This window comes from Antechinus flavipes, chromosome 3, assembly GCF_016432865.1.
Source record: "Antechinus flavipes isolate AdamAnt ecotype Samford, QLD, Australia chromosome 3, AdamAnt_v2, whole genome shotgun sequence".
Taxonomy (NCBI): Eukaryota; Metazoa; Chordata; class Mammalia; order Dasyuromorphia; family Dasyuridae; genus Antechinus; species Antechinus flavipes.
The window spans coordinates 576,581,144-576,596,623 of NC_067400.1; the positions used below are offsets into that span (position 1 = coordinate 576,581,144).

The 15,480-nt window shown below is 48.7% G+C and overlaps 1 protein-coding gene across 1 annotated transcript in view; it reads left to right on the plus strand.

The window, feature by feature from the left end:
- The window catches only part of WASF2 (WASP family member 2), an 82,874-nt gene extending 69,777 nt beyond the window's left edge, over positions 1–13,097 (plus strand). The window contains exons 7-9 of the mRNA XM_051988071.1: positions 2,797–2,952; positions 7,508–8,022; positions 9,152–13,097. Coding sequence (XP_051844031.1) covers positions 2,797–2,952; positions 7,508–8,022; positions 9,152–9,309 — 829 coding nt within the window. The 3' untranslated portion in view covers positions 9,310–13,097. The remainder of the gene's footprint in view (positions 1–2,796; positions 2,953–7,507; positions 8,023–9,151) is intronic.
- Positions 13,098–15,480: the final 2,383 nt, after the last annotated feature.

Consider the following 15,480-nt stretch of genomic DNA (forward strand, 5'->3'; position numbering starts at 1 on the left):
TGGGCCGCACGGCCCTCCAGTCTGCCGTCTCCCTGGCAGAGAGCTGCAACGGCTGGCGTCTGCTGGGGGGCTCGGAGGGACAAGAGCTCAGGCTATAGGGATGCCTGCTGGGGAGACCTTGAGCTTTACGGCCACTTCTGGCCTTGTTCTTCCTGGAAGATTGAAAGAGTCATGAGCCTGCCAAGAGAAGACTGAACTTCTCCATGGGGAAATTGGCAGCTAGGGGGCGCCATTGCACACAGGACTCTGGGGTTGGGATGACTCCTTCCTCATGAATTCACATCTGACTTCAGTCATTTAGTGACTGTGTGTCATTGCATCCTGCCTGCCTCAGTTTCCTCATCTATCAAATGAGCTGGAGAGGGGAATGGCAAACCACTCCTGTGTCTCAGCCAAAAAAACCCCAAATGGGATCACAAAGAGTTGGGCATGACTGAAATGACTAAACAATTAACTTCCACCTTCTGGCAAAAATTGCCGTTTTATTATCTGGTTCTAATCCTGTAAGCTACCATCCTGTAAGGTGAGTATCTAGAGACATATAGACCCAAGATATGGTCATTTATTGTCTGGGGGAAGGAGGAGAGGGGAGTTTGCCTCCTTCACCACTGTTATCCAGAAGGTTTGAGGTTTTCAGTATGGTTTTCCATAATGCCTGGAAGAAACTCTTGTTGTTTAGTCATTTCAGCTGTCTGTCTCTTTGTGACCTTGTTTGGGTTTTTCTATTGAAAGAAACTACAGCAGTTTGCCTTTTCCTTCCCCAGCTCATTTTATAGATGAAGCAACTGAGGCAGATAGGGTAAAATGACTTGGCCAGAGTCACATAACAAGTCAGTGTCAGAGGCCAGAGTTGATATACAGGTGACTGTGTATCAGATTCCAAGTCCAACACCGTATTCATTATGTCATCTAGCTGCCTAAGTGACCTGACCCCTGATTACTTAAGGTTACTCCACTGGAGCACCAGATTCCTGCAGAGCCATGCAAACTGCAGAGATCCAGGAATGAATTATGTGTGGCATCTAAAACCTAACCAGATTCATTATGCTCAGGCTCATTACCTGAGTGTTGACCACAAAGTCACTGGGTTTTTTGGCCATAGCAGCTCATGACTCTGCTCAGGTGTGGGTAATGGTTGTTTACCTCCAGCTGTGGAAGAAGAACCTATATACCCACGAAGTCATAGACTTTGAGGGCAGGAGAAAGTTAGGTCCTTGTCTTCCTTACTCTCTACCCCAAGCTCCTGACCAACTGAACCCAGTCATACTTGTTACACTTTTGCAGTAACATTTAAGATGTCTGAACTGGAGTGCTCTCAGGACTTCCCAAATCAGATCATTGTGATGGTGTGGCTTCTTTCTGTCTTCTTCACTTCTGTGTTTCGGGCAAGTCCCAGCCATCTGGGCAGTTGAAGGTGATGATGGGGTGGGACAAGGCAGATGAATGGAGACTTAGGGCCTCAGGCTGGTTGGTTTTCTTCCAGTTCACCCGAGACCTGATGTTAAAGGGCGGAGGCATGTTTCATATAGTGAACCCAAATAGATTCTTATTTTAATTGGCAACTCATTTTATTTAACTTGTGATCTGGCAGGAAGCATGTGGATCTGACTACCTCTCAGCAGCTCTGCTCTATTCTTTGCAGTTTCCCAGTGGAAACCCTCCTTTGGCCTTTGATCATTTCAGAAGTTTGCTGACTACAAAATTATGCTGTTTGCTTGTCATATTTTTGTATGTTCACTGTTCTCCATGGCTCGGTTTTTGCCCTCGGCCACAAGACAGGCCTTGGGCCTTAAGCATCCATTTCACTTAACATTTTGAGTAGAGGGCTTAACAAAATAGGGTAATAAAGTAATTCACATCTGTGTTGTGCATTCAGGTTTACAGAGCACTCTTCTACAGTAACTAGGCAAGATAGATAATATAAATGGTATTAGTTAAATTTTACAAATGAGAAAGTATGAAACTTGGAGATGTCCAAGGATTGGCTCTGTAAATGCCAGAGTGGGCATTCAAACCTACTTCTCAGTTCTACATCAAGTATTCCTTCTATTAAATCAAGTTCTTTTAAAATCTTCCTCATAGGTGGTAAGATTAAACGTGGAAGAGGGAGGCCCAACAAAGGAAAAATGGGTGTACTAAATGTAGAGTCTCAAGGAAACCACCAACTTTGACTACACTTTTCCTTTCTTCTTCTTCTTAGTAAATTGAAGACCCTGACAAGGTGATCTCTTTAGGGTTCTCTGGGACTGGGATAATACTTCCAATAAGATCCTTAAAATCCAATGTCAACAAATAAAGCTGGAATTTCTGTATGTACTTGAGAAAGGCAATGTGGTAGGTTGAGTGGAAGGAGCTCTTGTCTCTGGAATCACACAAAACTTGGGGTCAAATCCGGGGTCAAATCCCCCTTGTGTGCCTGGGGCATGGAGCCTCAGGGTCCCCCCTGCCAAGGGAAAAGTGGTCGCTATGTTCCCTTCCAGGCCTAGATCTGTGATCCTGTAATGAGGTGCATAAAACATGGTCAGGATTAGGGAGTAAGGGAGCTTAGAAGAGTTTCCCAGCATCTGTCTGTTACTCACCTGGACCATGATGGAGCTACATTCCACTGGAATACAAAGATGGGGGTGGGGAGAGGCAAGCCATTTTCATGGGTTTGGCCCTTGTGTAAATGAGTGTTTAAAAATGTCTTCCTGATCCTGCCTATTTGGAAGTCATTGAGAAGTTTTCTTTGGGGAAATTAAAAAGAGAAGATTATGAACACTGAAAATGACCTCTATGGTATTGGGTTCTTCGTAGGTACCCAGCTAACCTGGTGTATCAGAACGGCAGCATTGGCTCTGTAGAAAGTGTGGACACAAGTGGCTACCCACCTCCACCCCAGGCCGACTCCAACTCTCCACCCTCTCCCTCCTTCCCTGATGATAGCCTGCCACCACCACCAGTGGAGTTCAGGTAAGCTTTGTTTCCCCACTTTGTTCCCTGCCTATCCCAGGGAAGAGCAAAGAAGAGTTCAGTGATTGGGTCAGCCCTGGTTGGAACATAACCTCATTTCCAGTTTTGTTTTGCTATTCCACAAATTACAAAGGTAAAGTATTTTGGAAATCTTAAAGTTATAATAATATATATTATATGTTTGTATATATGTGCATATGTACATAAATTAAAGTACTATAATAATGAAATTTATATATATATATATGTATGTAATAAAGTGGTATAATAGGAGCAAGTTTTGTCATTAATGTTGTTGTTGCTGTTGTGATTATTAAAACAACCCAGTCCAAAGCTTTGGACATTGATAGGGACCCTCTGAGGGTCAGTCACCTATTCCAAATCGGAGAGGGAAGAGAGGAGGTTGGGCCAAGGAGAGGACACTGGCGAGCTGCCGTCTGGTCCGCGTAAACTGATCATGTGTTGCTTCTCCGAGCCTTTCCAGTGGTCAATGGTTATATAAGTGCTAAACTGAGAGCCAGGAATGCCCAAGCTCACATACAGCCTGATATTCAAGGGAAGGGCATGACCTCTCTGAGCCTCATCCTCAGCTGTGAAATAAGGATAGTAATCTCTGCAGTAAATGGAGTACTTATCTCAGGGTTGTTGTGAGGCCTAAATTAAAAAAACATGGAAAGAGTTTCGAAATTTTTTAAGTACCATATAAATGTTTGTTATTATCATATTTCACATTTCTGTAAGACTTTAAAGTTTGCAAAGCACTTTCTTCCCCATCCCCTTCAGGTAGTAGTCTAAGTATTATTATTCTTACTTTTCCAACTGAGGAAATCAGAGAGAAGTGACTTATCCAAGGTCTGATGACTCAGGCCTGTGCTCAGACCCCTAGGCCATGCTGAGACTTTGAGTCTTCTTTGGACCCCTTCACAAGCCTAATTTTGGTCTTAGAATAATGTGGAGAAATCAGTGCCTTGTGTCAGCTTGTTTTCCTTTTACCCTCTTTCCCCCCCCCCCCTCTTCCCCCCCATGATTTTTGGTTTTCTTTCCTCACAAACTGACATTTTTCTCTGGTTCTCTGGTTAAATTTGCTATTTACTCTCCTAGATTCAAAACAAATTTGTCATGCCTTGTGCTAACCAATCTCACTTTCTTATCTTAACTCAACACAAAATAAAATGACTTAACAAAAATACTGTCAAAGAAATTTTAAACAGTTAGCCAGTTAACCCAAGGGGTGAATATGGTTTACATGTGATCCAGATCCCTCACTTTATCATCTTCTTTTTCTGCTGCCTTTTGTTCCTCTTGCAGCTTGTTAGCATCTCTAAGAGAAGTTGAGAAGGGAAAGGGAGAGGAGATGACACTCAAAATCTACCCACTGGGTATTTATCAGCCATTCTGGCAAAGATTTATGGAGGAGGATGTTGAAAGTAATGGTGTAAATGGTATTTGGAGATACTGTGGAGACTCCATGCACCATGTTCTCTCTTCTTCCCTAGGAACTACTGGCTCATCACTTAGATGGAGCCTGTGAGAGAGACATTTTCTCCTTGAATCTTGCTTGGTAGTACATTATCATATATTGAAGGCTCCATTCCTAGTGTTTTGAGGAACCACAGCTTTTTAAATCCTTTGGTCCCCTTGTCAGTTCCTGCTTCCTTTGCTCTCTGACTCACTAATCCCAAATCACTTTGCTGCATGCAAACAGCATCTTTGTTGCCAGCTCCTGATGGAGCCCAGGCCCTCGAGATGTCAGAGAATTTATGTGGCCAACCCAGGGCTCAAATGGATGCTTCACTAAGGAGTATCTGAACAGAAATGATGCCGTAAGGAAAGGCCTTGTAAATAAGAGTGTGACTAGAGTTTTGCAGTGGAGCTGCAAACATCCTCTGAATTAGTCTCATTTCAGGGGAATCAGATCCTTTATCATCATTCTGAGCTTAGGTCAGTTTCTGTCTTCTGGCTTGAAACATTCATTTCATTAACTGGTCAGTTGCTTAGATTCAGAGCCTCCTACTTCTTCCATTGTTAGGATATCTAACTGCTTCTTGTGTATAGAGCAGTAGGCTTTGTACCTAGGTCCATGTTCTCAAAGAGTTTACTGTCTAATAATATAGTAAAGCTTTGCTTCCCAGGCTAATTTGACCATGGGATTAGACCAAGTATTGATAGAATGCATAAATATTGGTCTTGGAAATCTGACACTAGAGATCAGGTAAAATTTAGAACAGAAATGAAGGAAATTAAGCCCATTTTTGCCCCTTCCATAATTCTTTGTACAAGAATTGTGATACAAGGCTCTGTTTTGTATTTCAGAGGAGGAAAATATCCTCAACATAGACATTTTTGCAAGGAATCCTTGCTTTTACCACCCAAAACATCTGGATTCTTCAGAGCAGGGTTTAGGAATTGCCCAATCAAAACTGTATTCTGAATCTCCTAACCCACTCACATCTGGCCAGCCTGGCTTGTCCTTCAGGCCCCATCAGTGTTGCAGTGAATGTGAGTGATTTTAATTAAGGACAAGCTGCATCCATGGCATGTAGAGGATTTGTATTTTCATTCAGATTCTTTCTTGCCCCTTTCTTGTAAGAGAACTGACCTTATCAGAGGTCCCATTTTGTCATTTCCTTCTCTTTTTTTTGGTAGTTTCTCCATATGTACCATCATGTTGGTTAACAGAGCAGGGATAGTGAACAGAGATAGTGTTAAATCGGGCAGCACAAAACCTCCTTGAACAGCCTAAACATTAAACTCAGTTTTTGTTCTTCAAGTGATATGCCAACCAGAGGCTGTGAATTTTTTCCTCTTGTACGTATTTTTCCCCAGATAGCCAGCAAATGGTGAGGTGCTCTTCACTTCCATTCTCCTGTGGGTAGATTTTTCCAAGAGTACTGTTGTATACCTACAACTTCTTCTTTGTGGGATGACCTGTCTCGACTTGTCACTCCTCATCCTGCCACCTGTACCTTTCACCTTTCAACCTGTTTCCCCTGGGACCCTGCTCCATCTCTCTCCTTCTGCCTCCTTTCCTCTCCCTTCCCTCCAACCTGCCCCTGCTTCTTCCTGCTACCACTTTCTTACAGCCCAGTTAATCATTCCTTACCCTCATAAAAACTGGTTTTGGCCCCCGCTCATCAGTAGTCTCTTTATCATTGGAGTATCTTTATTTTGATTTCCCTTAAATTACTTGTGATAGTTAAGCCTGTGGGTTGCTCCTTCCTCCTGGCTTTCTTGGAAGGCTACATTTGTGCTCCTGTTTCATTTGCTGATTCTTACTGTTTCTTTAGCTCTTTACATGTTGGCATCCACTATAGTTCTGCCCTTCATCTTCTTTTCTGTCTTTTATATTTTGTCTTACCCCCAGCTTCTCCTCTGATGTCCAATCCCTTCCACCTGAAAGATAGCAGAGTTGGCAGGTCCAAAGTTTTAGCTCACTTTCTCCTCCAAACCTGCCCTACTGCCTAACTTTTTTATATCTTGATAACAGCTCCATTTTCCCATCATCCCAACTGATAACTTTAGTTCATGTTTGATTCCTCCCTCTGCATTATTTAACAAATCCAATCCATTCTTCAAATGTGGTAATGACCTTTAGTAAAAGTTTCCTACTCTCTAGTATGTCCTATATCTGTCCTTTCTTTCAAATCCCTGGGCAGTCTATCTAGTTCAGGTCCATATTTCTTCTTACTGAGATTAGTATGAGAGTTCCTATTTAAACCTAAATCCTGTCTCATAATGTCACTCAACTCAGAAAACTTTGGTAGTTTCTCATTGCCTATAAGATAAAATTCCAGATTCTGGCATCCAGGGCCTCCACAGTGAAGTCTGGTACCATCTTTTTTCAGCCTTTGTATACATCTCCACTTCATATGTTCTCTATTTCAGCCAAACTAAATTATCCTTTATTTCCCTTTTTCATCTTGTCCTTCTTTACTCCCCTCTCTTTTTTATGCCTTTGTTTAGGCTCTTCCCCCATCCTTAGAAGAAATTTTTCTTGTCTCCCTCTGTTGAAATCTTGCCTTTCTTTCACTGGTTACCCCAGATTCCATTCCTCCTTGTTCTCCTTGACCTTTCCTTCCTGCCCCATCCCAGTTGAATTGGATATTTCTCTCCCTTATATTTCTCACAGCATTTTTCCTGAACTTCTTCTTTAAACTAAATATACTTCCTGATATTATGGTTATTTTTACCTAAGGAATAAATTCCTTGAGAACAGAGTCTTTGTTATGTCCATATTTGTATAAATTAGGACCTTGAAAACGGGCATTTAAATTTTGTTGCAGATTGATTGAATGAATGGTGTGTATCTTTAGTCTTTGTGTGACCATTCTTCCTCCTCAGTCGTAAACAAAGGCACTGAAGCTTCCACAAAACTGAAAGTCAGTAAGATTTGGAGATCTCTGGGCAGAGGAGGATTACCAAAGATTTCCTTTTCTTGGAAATGAAATTGTGTTTGTCTCCCCTAAGTTAATATGAATTGAAACTAGCTTAATGGTAGTCTTCTATAATCCTATCTCATGGTGATAGTGTCTTCATTTCCTTTTTTTCCCCACAGCTACCCAGCAGACAATCAAAGAGGATCTGGTTCAGCTGGACCTAAAAGAGCCAGTCTTGTCAGCCCAAGCCATCCTCCACCAGCTCCGCCTCTTGGCTCCCCACCTGGCCCCAGACCCGGGTTTGCTCCTCCTGCTCCCCCACCTCCACCACCAGTGGTGGAAGTCCCCCCGCCACCACCACCAGTTGGATTTGCATCTCCAGTGACTCCACCACCTCCTTCTCCTCCATCTTTCCCCCCTCACCCTGATTTTGCTGCTCCTCCTCCCCCACCTCCCCCCCCAGCAGCCGACTATCCTTGTCTTCCACTCCCTTCTCTAACTCAGCCTGCTGGAGGTGCTCCTCCTCCCCCTCCTCCTCCTCCTCCTCCTGGGCCTCCACCTCTGTCTTTCGGTGGCAGTGATGGTCAGCTGGTCCCACCGCCACCACTTGCAGACAGCTCTGCATCCAAACCTAAGTCATCCTTGCCTCCTGTGAATGATGCCCGAAGTGACTTACTTTCAGCCATCCGTCAAGGTAAATCTCTTTGGTATTGGGGCCATGTACCTTATCTGTTTGTAGCATTTCTCTGATCTCTCCTGTAGAAAAAGTACAGCTCGGCCTTCTTCAGGAACCGGGACCCTTTGGTATTGTCAGGGTGGAATGTAGAAGGGCGATTAGGTTTGTGCCTCTTACTCCAGGAATAGTGGACGCGAGTTAGAGGGAGGCAGATTTCCCCGGGTAGAAGGGAAAAGTTCCTGGCATTCAGAGCTGGCCAAAACCAGAATGGGCTGCTTCAGTAAACAGGGAGCTAGCCCTCTGTATATGGAAGCTAACCCAGCTATGGGTTGGGTTGAGATCCCTTTTAGCTCTGTAGTTCCCCATTGCTTCTGTGATCCTCAGAGAGTAAAGTTGATATTGCTGGATTTCCTCATTTGAATTTCTATCATGGTGTTGAAGAAGGCCCCGTGGCAGAGCCTCTTTCTCAGGCTAGTTAGCTGTGTCATCTCACCTTCAGGAAGCACTAGTTCACCTCCCCCAGAATGGTAGAGCCATGTTTAGTGGGGACACATCCCCAAGCACTACAGGAGTGTGTGTCTTTGCTGTCAAGAAGCTTATGGTTAAGGGACATAAGCCAGGCCTCCCTAGACATTGACTGGACTTAGACCTAGGCTTCTGCACGGTCACAAATGGCCTTCAGGTTAGCAGGATTTCGATGCCTATGGGATGGGGAGAGGGAGGGAGCCGAGGGTCAGTCTTTCCAAGCTAAGGAACTCTGAAAGGAGGAACTCCTGGGAGACTGAGGTGGATCCCAGACAGCCTTGAGGGCTCTGGAGGGGTGCTATGGTAATTGTTGAGGATGCTCTCACCCTTGCTGTAAAGGGTACCCTGGTTCTTTCCTCCATTTCGTTCCTACTTTTCTTTTCTCTCCTCTTCTCCCTCTCCCTTTTTCCTCCCCTTTCCTCTGTTCTTTCCTCTGCCTTAATCCACCTCCATCCCATTCCCCTGTTCTGTTCTTTTTCTCTCTATCTTCCCCCTCCCTCTGTGCCTTAGGCCTCCCTTAGCATTGTTCAGTCCTATTGGGGCCCTCAGGGCTAATGCCCTGAGCCAGAACTGTCCCAGCTCCCAATGACTCCCTCTGCTCTGCTCCTTTCTCTTGGGCCAGGCTTCCAGCTTCGCAAGGTGGAGGAGCAGCAAGAGCAGGAGAAACGGGATGTTGTGGGCAACGACGTGGCCACCATCTTGGCCCGGCGAATTGCAGTCGAGTACAGCGACTCTGAGGACGACTCCTCAGAGTTTGATGAGGAAGAGTGGTTCGATTAGCTGTGTGCTTCAGCACCGTGTCCGGCTCCTGCTCAGCCCACCCAGCAGAGCCCAGAGGGGCCATCGGCGTCCTCCCCCGTAGTAACCAAAGATGAGCCTAAGTGCTTTCTGCACACCTCCACTGTGTGTTTTCCTGTCTCACTTTTCCTTAAGCCTGTGAAATCATCAAGAACATCCTAATTGGTTTTCTTCCTCTGGTCTGGAGAGGCCAGGCGGGGAGGAGACCAAAACCTCATGCTCCATTCTCTTGCTAAGGTAGATTAGAGTTTCTTTTCTCAGTGGAAGAAAGTGCCTTTCAGTGGGCATCCTGGACATACGCTAAACCTGTCTTGTGCCTATGGGGTCTTGGTCTCCCATAGCCCCTGCTCCAGAGCAGGAGACTGACCCCAGCTTCCCCGCCCATCTGCTGGTACAGCACGGCGTGAAACCCTCAGGAACCAAGCAGGGGCTCGGTCCTCTGCTGTGATCCCTGCCAGCCCTGGTGGCCGTGTCAGGAGTGGGGTGGCCAGGGAGACCGCCTTGCCAGAGTCCCCAGGGGAGCCTTCCATTTCCATTCTCATGGAGTGGGTGCAGAGGCGCAGCCTGAGGCTGGTGAGCGTCACCTTCGGTGTGACTGTGTCATGAAGAAGGAAAGGGCGCTCTTGTCTCTGAAACCTTTTCCAGAAGGCCCCTCCAGTGGCAGAGGGGTAAAGAACCCAGGGAGGACTAGCCAGGCTGGCAGAGCTGCTCTCTGTGTGACATTGAAGATGTTTTACCAGAGGGGACCAGGGCTGGGGCGGGGGATTTGCCCCAGGTTCTAGAGCAGGAAATCTAGGCCTGGCCCCTCTCCTTTCCTGCAGGCTTGCCTGCACCAGTCCTGCTCAGGGTCTCAGACTTGCAGACTTCCAGGATAGTCCTTTCACCTCACAAATTAGAAAGGGAGCCAGGAGCTCAGGAATTGTCCATGGTCCCATAGGACCTGGCTGATACTAGAACTCGGGCCTGGAGTTCCACTTTAGGGATCTTTGAGTTCCTGTGTTTCTCCCACGAATGTCCCTTCCGAGGGGTGGAAAGAGGGCAGCATTTCCTTCTGGTCTGTTCAGCCTGAGACTTTGTGCTAAATAGAAGAAAGAATTCTTAGCGGGTGGATACAGCAGTCTCCAATGTGGTAAGCAGTCTGGAACCACCCGCCCTAATCAATAGACCTCTCTCCATGCATCCTAGGCATCTCCCACCCCAATTAATTTTTTATAAGTCTTTTATCGCTCTTCCCACCTATTACCTTTCCACATCCCCCAAATTCAGGGAAGACTCTGCCAACTGCAGATTATAGCCCAGCTGCCTTAAGGAATCTGTCAATGGTAGGGGTTAGGGGGCTATGAAAGGATGGAAGTCTTTTCTCCTCCCCATGCTGGAATGGATGGTGTGGTCCCCTCCCCAAGATTAACACAGACGGGCTGGGAAGCAGCACCGGCCTGATGAGAGCAAACACCCCTCCCCTTCCTTCCCCTCCCCCCCACCCCCCGTGACCTCCCCAGCCCCCAGACTCCTGCTTCTCCTGTTTTCAGAGCATTGAAACAAAGAGAAGCAGGCTGCCTCTCTCCAGTAGAGTCAGTGTTGCAGTGATTGCCAAAGCCCACAGAAGCCCCTCTGGCTAGATGAGGGTGTGTGTAATCACAGGGAGATTGTGCCTGTCTTCTCCAGTGCTACTCCTCTATTTTCCTTTTCTTTGAACCTCAGGATGGGGGAGTGGGCAGAGCTGAGCAGCAGCAGTCCAGCTCATCTCTGAGGGCCTGCCCTGAACCCCAGCACACCCCAAAATCAGGGGTCTGCTGCTCAGGTCTCCCCATTCATCGGGCTGGGCAGCCGCTTCACAGCCTTTTTCCCAACCTGCATTTTGGAAGCCTAAGAATGGGCATTTGTCTCAAACCTCAAATGGTCCGAGCAATGGAGCCAGCCTCCCAGCTGCCAGGGAAAAGGCCAGGGTGGGGGGCTGGCATTTCTCTGGGCCAAGAAGCCACCTCCCTCCCCTCAACCCAGAGCAAGATCTGGGGCTGATCAGGCCACTGTTTGTCCTTCCTCCCCCTCCCCCCGGCCCCTCCCTGCACATTTGTGACCTTGAGAAGGGGCGGTGTTCTCTGGGCTTCCAGAATCCACAGCTCACATCTATGTGCGAGCCCACGGCAGGAAGGGCTTTGGGGGAGGGGCGGGAGGGGGGGGCTGGCTGCCGAAGGTAGGATTAGATCATTAGCTCAGTGACCTCCTAGGGTTTCGCTGCGCTGTGTTCTCCTTCTACAGCTGGCTTGGTAATGATCTGCAAGTCCCGGAGTGCCTCTGCACAGCTCTGCCCAACGCTCTCATTAAAATCTACGCAGCCAACCTCGGCGCTTTGTACCAGCAGCCGCCCGGCTTAAGCCACCCTGGCTGGTGGGGCTCCCAATCCCAGGCAGCACAAGGGTCCTCCGGGCTCTGCTCATGCAGATGGGCCCTGAGAAAGATCACAACAAAAAACCCCACTTTTTATTCCTAAAATTTGCTAAGAAAGGACTCTTTTAAGAAAGGACTCTATGCAATTAACCATGTGTCTTTGTGAATCTTCTAACTATTAAATGCAAAGTTTAATGATTATTTTAGAGGTTGGTAGTGGGTAGGAGACCGGGAAAGTGACCCATCCATCCCAGCCAGCCTGGAGTGCCCGCCAGGGACAATTCGCACATTCCAAGGGAGTGTCCCTAAGGTGGGTCTCCCAATTTAAAAGCCGCTGGGCGATCTCAGGGGTGAGGGGAAGCTCATCCTAATTTAGAGCTTTCCTGATCCCACAGGAAGGACCCTGTCCAGTGTCACTGAGGAGTCCGAGCTGGGAAAAAATGGCCTTGGCTTTGCAGCGATGGCTTGTTCAAATCAAGGACTCCCCTGGCTCTGGTGACCCTGCCTCAGCTTTCTCCCCGTGTCTTCACCTGAGCCATTGCAGCACCCCGCCCCCCACCGGCCCAGGGCAGCTCTTGTCACAGTTATTCAGGGCCTCGTCATCACCCTAAGGTTTGCCCCAGATCCTGGAGCGACCTTTACTCAGGAACAGAGGGGCACTTCCTATCTGGGGAGGCGGAACACCAATAATAAATGACCTGGCTGGGGGAGGGGAATCCGAGCAGTCGTTACAGACACATGCTTCTCGTGTGCCTCATCTTAGTTCTTACAGTGCCTCAAAGCAGGGTAGGGAACAATTTTGTTATTGCATTAACTTTATTCAGTTAATTCACTTGAGAAACTAACCAATTTTTACTTTCTGTCTAGAATGATGTAGACCTAGAAGAGCAAGCTGTAATGCTCCCAGAGTGCCTTATTTTCTCTGATATAAATATATTTATAAGGACAGATATTCCAGTGGTAACTCTGGCTTCTTGGGTGAGTCTGTCATGCTGAGATTTAGGGAGAAGTAGGTGTGGGTGGATGTGTGTGTGTGTGGGGGGAAGGCACTGTTGCTGTGAGAATCCCATCACGCTGGGCAATTGAGCTGGATTCAGAAGTATTTGCTGAAAGATCCCAATTGGAGGGGACGAGTCAGTCCACGGAAGCAGAGTGCCATTTAACCCTTGCCCTCAGTGGCGTCACTGCCTACCCCCCACCCCCTTCCTCCTGAGCCTTGACAAAGGCACCCAGTTTTCCAGGGTAGTCCATGGCTGTGTGTTTTGCCTCATTTGCAGCCCCATGTTTGTCTTCCCTTCCCCCTCCCCCCCAGCCCCATTGCAATTTGTATACTTCCAATGTAAACATTTTAAAGACTTTGATAAAACCTTCCTAGCCAATCAGCCATTGCATTTGGTGTTTTTCTGCAAGAGTAATAATAGGAATATTTGAGTGGCAGGCAGTGGGCTTATGGGTAACATGAAGAGGGCACATGGCTGGGAAGCCCACCGAGGGCAGGGGTGGCGTGGGGTTAGTGTGGGCAGCAGACAACAGGTCCCAGGTCACATCTTGGGTCCAGGAGGGAAAGGGATGAGTTATGTGAGTGGAGACATACCGGAGGGGAGGTGGTTCTGAAGCTGGGGTTGGCCATTTGTAAAGGGACGTGGAGATGTCTTCGCCCTGCCAATCTCATCTGAAGAAAGATACTGCCTTTCCAGGGGTCGTGCGGCCAGATAGGACAAAGACTCGTAGCTCCCTGATCTGCCCCAGTATGGGGAGGGGGGTGTTTGGATGGAGGGTGTCCAGCAGCCTTCTGCTCACCGAGGGGCCACAGACCCGGCTGGTGACTCATTGGGTCCAGAAGGAAAGGAATGCCAGATGAAAGCTGATGTAGACACCCAACATCTGGCCAGCATCTTTTCTGATTCTCTCAGACCAAAGCAACTTACCTTAAATAGAACCCTTTTCAGTGGAATCCGATAAGAGCTCTTGGCCTCTGCCCTCCTTCCTCCCACCCCAGCCTCCTGTAGTTGGGGAAGGAGATGGGAGGTGGGGGGAGTTTCTTATACTCTGACCCTGAGAATGACCTGTTAAAGAAAGAAAAGAAATGGCTGTTCCAGGCAGCTGCTGCTTCTGGTAACTGACCCTTGGGGAAGGGGAAGGGGAAGAGGAAGGCGGAGGGAAAGGGGGGGAGGTAATTTATGAGCAGACACCCAGTTCTGAATGTGAGGCTTGCAGCGGCCGCCTGGGAGGGGGGGTCGGGCCGGGGAGGGCACTCCCTGGGTGGGTGGCCTCCTCCAGTCAAGCCTGACAAGGCCCTGTGGCCCAGCTGTGTGGGGAGAGTCACCCACCAGCATCCCAGGAGATAGGGGCCAGAAGTTTCTAATTGTCAGCAACTGCTGCGTCAGCCGCTCTGAGCTCATCGGGGGAAGGTGGGGACCGAGAGGAGGGAGCGAGCAGCGGGAGTTGGGGAGTTTGTTTGCAGACAGCTTAGAGCAGCCGCTGCTGCCGAGTGGCCCCCATCCCTCCCCCCCTCCTGGGCCCCCTCTACCCCCAGCCCCTGCCAAGGAGATGCTGGTGTTTAGTCAGCACTTGGCTTCCTGCGTCCACTGGTGACTGACGGGGAGGCAGAGGACAAAATGGTGTCAGGGACTGCCTGCCTGCTCTGAGGAACTAGAAACCATGGACCTCGCTCAGGCTGAGGTTCGCTAGGCCCTCTGCCCTTGGCCTGGGGGGGCCCAGCCCCGGAACCAATATGGCGGCTCAGCCGGCCTCTGGAATCGTAAGCTCTCATGCACACTGATGTGGGCCAAGGCTCACCACTAACTAGCCTGTAACCTTGAGCAAACACAGAAGTTATTCTTCTGTACTTCATTTTTCTTCTCATTCAGAGGAGATTGGGCCAGACTCCAGCTCTGACATCCCAGGTTCTAAGGGCCCTTGCAGCTCTGACATCCTGGGTTCTAAGGGCCCTCCCAGCTCTGACATCCCAGGTTCTAAGGGCCCTCCCAGCTCTGACATCCCAGATTCTAAAGGCCCTCCTGGCTCTGACATCCCAGATTCTAAGGGCCCTCCCGGCTCTGACATCTCTGGTTCTATGGGCCCTCCTGGCTCTGACCTCCCGGGTTCTAAGGGCCCTTCCAGCTCTGACATCCTGGGTTCTAAGGGCCCTCCCAGCTCTGACATCCCAGGTTCTAAGGGCCTTCCCAGCTCTGACATCCCAGGTTCTAAGGGCCCTCCCAGCTCTGACATCCCGGGTTCTAAGGGCCCTCCCAGCTCTGACATCCCAGGTTCTAAGGGCCCTCCCAGCTCTGACATCCCAGATTCTAAGGGCCCTCCCGGCTCTGACATCTCTGGTTCTATGGGCCCTCCTGGCTCTGACCTCCTGGATTCTAAGGGCCCTTCCGGCTCTAACATCCTGGATTCTAAGGGCCCTCCCAGCTCTGACATCCCAGGTTCTAAGGGCCCTCCCAGCTCTGACATCCCAGATTCTAAAGGCCCTCCTGGCTCTGACATCTCAGATTCTAAGGGCCCTCCCGGCTCTGACATCTCTGGTTCTATGGGCCCTCCTGGCTCTGACCTCCCGGGTTCTAAGGGCCCTCCCAGCTCTGACATCCCAGGTTCTAAGGGCCTTCCCAGTTCTGACATCCCAGGTTCTAAGGGCCCTCCCAGCTCTGACATCCCAGGTTCTAAGGGCCCTCCCAGCTCTGACATCCCAGATTCTAAAGGCCCTCCCGGCTCTGACATCCCAGATTCTAAGGGCCCTCCTGGCTCTGACATCTCTGG